Source organism: Oryzias melastigma, linkage group LG16 (genome assembly GCF_002922805.2).
Source record: "Oryzias melastigma strain HK-1 linkage group LG16, ASM292280v2, whole genome shotgun sequence".
NCBI lineage: Eukaryota > Metazoa > Chordata > Actinopteri > Beloniformes > Adrianichthyidae > Oryzias > Oryzias melastigma.
The window spans coordinates 26238038-26244737 of NC_050527.1; the positions used below are offsets into that span (position 1 = coordinate 26238038).

General features: G+C 45.4%; 1 protein-coding gene across 1 annotated transcript in view; it reads right to left on the reverse strand.

Annotated features, from left to right (window-relative positions):
* Positions 1–1930: 1930 nt before the first annotated feature.
* nr1d2a (nuclear receptor subfamily 1, group D, member 2a) overlaps positions 1931–6700 on the reverse strand; it is a 6171-nt gene continuing 1401 nt past the window's right edge. The window contains exons 2-8 of the mRNA XM_024258567.1: positions 5636–5857; positions 4536–4624; positions 4306–4450; positions 3620–4224; positions 3361–3546; positions 3069–3279; positions 1931–2988 (exon numbers count right to left, since the gene is read on the reverse strand). Coding sequence (XP_024114335.1) covers positions 2789–2988; positions 3069–3279; positions 3361–3546; positions 3620–4224; positions 4306–4450; positions 4536–4624; positions 5636–5857 — 1658 coding nt within the window. The 3' untranslated portion in view covers positions 1931–2788. The remainder of the gene's footprint in view (positions 2989–3068; positions 3280–3360; positions 3547–3619; positions 4225–4305; positions 4451–4535; positions 4625–5635; positions 5858–6700) is intronic.

Below are 6700 nucleotides of genomic sequence, written 5' to 3' on the forward strand. Positions count from 1 at the left end.
AATCGGAGCAGCAGCACCTGGATGGGGGCGTGGCACAAACTCAGATCTATCTAGAGAACTCCAGAACTTAAAAAATGCGTCTTTTCTGCATATTTTTTGGTTAACTTGCTTCAAATTAAAGGGATTGATTAGGTTTGCCCTGAAAACAATCTGTTTATTACATAAATAAACATGAATTTTAGTTAAAATATTTATGTTTGTTTCATTTGCTCAGAGGGAATTCTTTCATCTCAAACTGTTAAATTAGATTTTTCTCATTTTTCTGTCTCAGGATTTGTAGTTGAGGCTCCACCAGGCGACTTCCTGTTGTTCAGCTTCACCTTCACTGACTTTGAGGTGAAATGCAAACTGCCGGCTGATCAGCTGATCCATTCAAATCCCAGTCAAGGAAAAATGCAGCCTTTCATTGTATGTATTAATGGAACAAACAGATTCTATCGTATTGTTGTCAGGTAAGTTTAGCTCCGCCCCCTCCGTCCTGAAGCCTTTAAGACAGGAGTCTGCAACATTTATCACTAAAAGAGTCATTCGTGGCAGCTTCCTGCCGACCAAAACCCAGTGAGAGCCGCAAAATTCCACAGAAAAAATACACTTTTGTGACCATTAAGACACTCATTTATAAAATGTTGCATTGAACTAAACAATAACTAAATGAGGATGTTTTTCTGTTTAATTTAACTTTTCATTCTAACAACACTACATACCTGTTCTTTTCAAAATAAAAGACTAAATTAAATCCATCAGCTGCATCATATTTACTTGATTTAAAAATGCAAAAAAAGACGCTTTCTAGTATGATATTGGTGTGTCTTCATCCTTTTAGTATCAAATATGAATATAAAAAAATTTGCAATTACATTAAGAACTTTGTTGCAGATTAGCAACTAAATTGTTTTGCAGCAGAAGATCAGAAGGAGTTTTACATTTATTCTAACAATGAGAAAAAAAACCTTTTAGTATCATTTTTGCACATTTTGGAGGAGTGGTGCAACACACAAGGCCTCTTGATATAGTGTAATGTCTGTAGTAATACAAAAAATGTTACTTTACAAATTTAAGACCTCACTTTCAACAATCAAACCCATTTATAAAAGTCATTCGCCTTTTTTTTAATGCTAAAGAGCCCTAATGGAGGGATAAAAGAGCCATATGAGGCTCCGGAGCCTCAGGTTACAGACCTCTGCTGTAAGTTCAGGAGTTTAAATAAAGATTTATCTATGTTTTAAAAAAAACATGAAATCTCTTTAAATCTGATGATGAGAATGAGAAGAAAAAATGATCTAATGTTGGGAAACTTAAAGGCTCATGAAGGAATTGTGGGTAGTCATTTCATCGTACGTGATGAGGTACAGAAATCTGTGATTCTAGAAGTTTCTGATAGATTTTAAACAATGTTTTTGCTTTTATGCAGTTTTTACACTGAAAATGAAATCAGCTGATTCAATGGATGACAGAATGTTTTAGGGGATTTTTTACCTCATTTTTGTCAGATTTTTCTTTGTTCATAGCAGTAATGATTAACTACTCAAACATATATTTTCATGTATTTAAATTTAAGTAAATATTTAGCAGATAGTTTTTTTCTAACTTGAAGAGGAGTTTAAAAATTTCAGATTAAAGCCAATTGGCCTTGAAAAGAACTCAAACAACCGTCAAACTGCGATTCTGAAGCTTTTATGACCCATAAAACTGAGAAGACACATTTTCGGCTTTTAGAAAAACAAAACTTTGTGTAGGCAGAGAATGAATGAAGATATGAGGTCCATCATGAGATGTTTGCTTTATTTTAACAGCATGAAAAAGTGAAAAATGTTCCAGGAAGACACAGAAACTAGAACTGTTCATTGGCATGTCAAACCTGCAGCAGAGATTTGGCTCCCTCTGGTGGTCAACAACAGTCATCGCTCCTAATGAAAACAAACACACCGAGTACTCTTCACTTGTTTTTATTCACACTATTTTATAGTCATCTATGTCCATCAGATTTATATATATATATTTATATCACATATATATAGAGATTTATAGAGCTATTTACATATGGCAGTGCTGCCAGGAGGAAAAGCCAAACAAAGTCGACGAGAAAAACAGGCGTCAGATTCAGTGCTGAGCTGAAAATAGTTGGATTATTTTTTTAAAAAACAAAAAAATGGGGGGAATAAAATACTTTTTTTTTCTTTTTGATAATGTACATGCCGAGACGCACAGTTCAAGGACTTTTGCTTTTTTGTGTGCAAATGTAGTGTTTTTTTTCTGTTAAAAGGTGTCATCAAATATAAAAAAAACAAACAAATTGAGCCGGCGGCGAGCCGGTGGCGTGCCGGCTTCTCCCATCAACATGAGCACAACAAGGACATTAAATAAAACCTACAACACTTTGTACAGCAACACAGTGAAGTCATGCTTTTCCCGCTGAGGGACAGCCATGCACGTCGTGTCAGCCCTCCTCACATTCGGCGTGACACACATTCGCCCGCTCTTCACTTTGGAATTGTCGGCGTTTGGAGGAACTGTCGCCGAGCGTCCGTAAAAACCCAGTTTGTTTGGATTGTTCCTCAAAGCCGGTGAAGGTTTCTTCTCCCTCCTGACGATAGAAAAACTCTCGTGTGTTCGTGTGCAACAAGCAAAGCTAAGTCTATAGATACAGTACAGTCTGCAGGCCGCCGCGGCCCGGTAAAAAAACAACTTCATACATTCTGGACAGGAACCGGGTTGGTCGAACACGAGGGGAAAGAGGCAGGTCCTGGTGAAGGTTGGAAGGAGGCTCCGAGGCCCCGTCAGGAAGTCTTTATGGATGCACCTTGAAGGACAGCAGCTCCTCCGAGTGCATGTTGTTGAGCGAGCGCAGCTCGGGAAGTTTGAGCAGCAGTTTGGTGAAGGTGGTGGCCGACTCCTCGCCGTGGTTCTGGATCACCAGGTTCCGCAGCGCCCGGATCAGCTTGTCCTGCAGCGCCTCCACCGAGTCCAGGTCCTGGATGCCGGAGCGATCTGGAGGGGAGGGAACGCGTTAGCGCCGCAGTCCAGGAGGAGCGGGAGAGGAAGAGGAGCGCCACTGCGCTGGGTCTTACCGGCTGACACCAGCACCACGGCGGTGAAGAGGCTCATCTCGTCCGGGTCGAGCCGCAGCGCTGCCAGCTTCTCGCTGAACTCGCACATGGAGTTGAGGAGCTCGCCGGCGCCGAGGGAGCGCAGCGTGTCGATGCTGTAGCGTTTGCCGCTCAGGAAGGTGACGGTTCGCTCCGACATGTTGAACAGGGAGGCGAAGCGGACCATCAGGACCTGGAGAAACACAAACGCCTTTAGTGAGACTGGCGGCGGCGTCTCCGGGTGGTCGGGAGGCAAGCGGGCGTGACCTCTCACCTCAAACGTCCCGGCCTTCAACAGGCTGACTTGGTCGTGCTCGCTGAGGTCACGGAAGCCCGGGATCCTTTTGGCAAATTCGACCACCTCCCGCACGGCGGGAGTGAAGCTCATGGAGAACTCCTCCCAGACCTCCTGGCTGGGCTTGCAGGGATCCACGTAAGGCGACGTGTTCATCGGACAAACCTGTCGGAGCCAAACAGTCAGCCGGAACGCCGGGAGAACCGAGACGAGAGTGGCAGGTGGAGACGGGACTCACCAGGTACGCTCTGTTAGACGGCGAGCTTTGTGCGTGCGGGTCTCGTGTCTCGCCGCCGGGGGCGCTGCTGAGCTGCTGCTCCTCCCTGTATGCCGAGTTGGTGACGTGGCGCCCGCTGTACGGACAGCCCTGGTACCCCGACACGGCTGTGTTTTCGTTCCAGCTGTTCCAGTTCTCCTGCTGCTCCTCCATGCGGCTGTCGTGGCTTGTTTCCAGGGCGCAGGGGGCGTCGGCGGAGGGCGAGGGCCCGCCCTCCGGCCTCTGCTGGCTGAAGGCGTCCTGGTGCTGCCTGTTGGTGAGGGCGCCCTCGTCCTCGCTGCTGTCCGACGCGCAGGAGGAGCTGGAGTTGGTGTCCATGGAAACCACAGACTCAGAGTCCTGCGGGCACTGCGGGGAGGGGGGGTTGGAGCCGGACGCCGACATGGAGGAGGAAGAGGAGGAGGAGGAGCGGGTGTCGCTGGCCTCCATGGGCAGCGGCGGGCTCTGGTGTCCGTGCAGCATGCTGTGCAGCTGGCTGCTCTTGCTCATCATGTTGTTCATGGCGTTCTGCATCTCCAGCAGCATCCGCTGCTTCTCCCTCTTCGGGATGCGTCCGAACCTCACAGCTGAGAAGAAAGCAAAGCGTCAGATGAAGCCCCGCCCCCTGAAGGAACATCCCCACCCCGTCTGTGTGTGTGGAGGCTCACCGTCTCTGGACATGCCCACCGCCAGGCACTTCTTGAAGCGACACTGCTGGCAGCGGTTGCGGTTGATCCTCATGATGGTGCAGTTCTCCATCTTCAGACACTTCTTGTACTGGATGTTCTGCTGGATGCTTCTCCGGAAGAAGCCCTGCGGATCAGAGGGGGGTTAGTGTCCCGACTGGGCAGACTGTGGGGTGGTGGCGCCGCCGCAGCGGTGGAGGGGCGCGCCTCACCTTGCAGCCTTCGCAGGCGTGGACGCCGTAGTGGAACCCCGAGGCCATATCGCCGCACACCTTACACAGGAGTACCATGCCGTTGATTTCTGAGGAGGCAGGAGGAGAGTCAGGAACGGAGCGCGAACACGAATGATGATGTCATCAGTCGACTAATCGACCACTATTTTGATAGTCAATTAGTCGATACTTTACATTATATGGAGTCAGCGTGTTAACTAATGTTTCAGCTGCATACTAGCTATTTCGGCTAATTTAGGCTTTTTTGTTTTTTTAGACTGTTTTGGAGATTAGCTAATATTTCAGCTATATGATAGCTTTTTGGCTAATTTAGGCTTTTTTGTTTGTTTTTAAGGCTCATATGGATTTTAGCTATTTTAGAACCATGCTAGCTATTTTGGCGAACTCAGGCTTTTTTGTGTTATTTTGGAATTTAGCTGATATTTCAGCTAAATGCTAGCTGTTTTGGCTAACTAAGGTTTTTTTTTTTTTAGGCTGCTTTTGAGTTTAGCTAATATTTCAGCTACATGCTAACTGTTTCGGCTTAATAAGGCTTTTTTCAGTTTTTTAGGCTTTTTTTGGTGTTTAACTAATATATTAGCTGGATATTAGCTTCAGCATTTTAACCTATTAGCTTTATTTTTCAGCTATAAATTTCAGCATCTTTAGTGGCCAAATTTATCTTACAGCATTCACACTAGCATTATCACAGGTAATGCTATATATCTAGTTTTTAGTTAGTTTAAAGGTAATGATGGTTTAGATTTGTGTTTTACATCCACTTTGTTAATAACTTTTAAGATGATAGTTTATTAAACTTTTAATAAATAATGCAGCTTCTGTCCATCATTAGTTTCTGGTATTAAAACGAGATTAAATCAAATGAGAGAGGTAAGGAATGCACTTTCCATCAAACTCGTTTTGACAGATGCCCCGCCCCTCAAGACGACAAAACAATTTAATCTGATGCTGAACGCACATAACTTCCTTCCACTTTACTTCATTCTGACTCCATATAATATAAAGAAACAATTAATCGACTATTAACTTAGTTGTCGACTATTTTGATAGATCAGTCGTCCAGCACTTCGCGCTCTTACTCGTGATGCTGCTCTTGGCCGACGCGGAGGCGCGGCTGGATTTCTCGGTGGCCGGGCTGCGCTTGGCCGGCGGGGCGATGTCCACCACCATGCCCACGGCGCGGCTGGGCAGCGAGGGGCGGGTCAGGGCGGGCGACATGTAGCTGCTGCTGGGGGGGCTGCTGCTCAGGCAGGAGTCCGAGGAGGAGCCCGACCCCGAGGAAATGTAGGCGATGACTCCTGCTGTGGAGAGAGGAGAGCAGAGAAAATGATGGAGCTGCTTTTCATTTTCTCGCCTCTTTTTACGATGTTTGGAAGCCTAAACGAAGAACAAACTAAAGACATAAACAAAAGGTAGTAAAAACTATTGAGTGATTGTGAAATCTACGAGAGGAATGTTGCTGCTGAAGCGTGCCAAGCTGCTGTGCAGCAGGAAGGCTGTGGGTTAAAGAGTAACTGGAGGAAGTGTGGGCCAAACAAACAGAGGCTTCATGGAAAGCAGACACGCCCTGCAGCTCGGCGTGCATGTGCTCGCTGCTGCCTTGACCTGCTTCTAACTTCACGTTGGATAACACGGTTACATAACAGGCCGGGTCCCTGTGCATGAAGCCTGCTCTGCTGACATGACAACCAGACGGGTCAGTGAAGCACCAGGGCAACACTCGTGGAAACACACGGGTGTGAAGGGAAAACATCCACCTCCGCCTTACGTAATGTTTGGTAAGCCTTCTCCACCAGGAGTGGGCTCACATGGACTCCAAAAAAAATCTATTTCCTTCTTCTAATGATCTGACTTTAAAATAAATTGTTTTCCAGCTGTTTGGAATTGAAAACTGACTTTATTTTAATTCCTACAGCAAAGCATCACTGCCAAACTCTGTATTTGAACTGAAACTTTATTAATAAAATATGTTTTTAAATAACACAAACTAAAAGGAAGTGTTTTTTCTGTAAAAAGAATAACAAAACAAAATGTATTTCATTCTGCTGCTTATTGCCTCAAAGTTAAAAAATATATATAACTCAATTTTTAGAGAGAAAAAAACGTTACTGTCTGGTGTTACTAATCAGAAGTTATTATTTTTT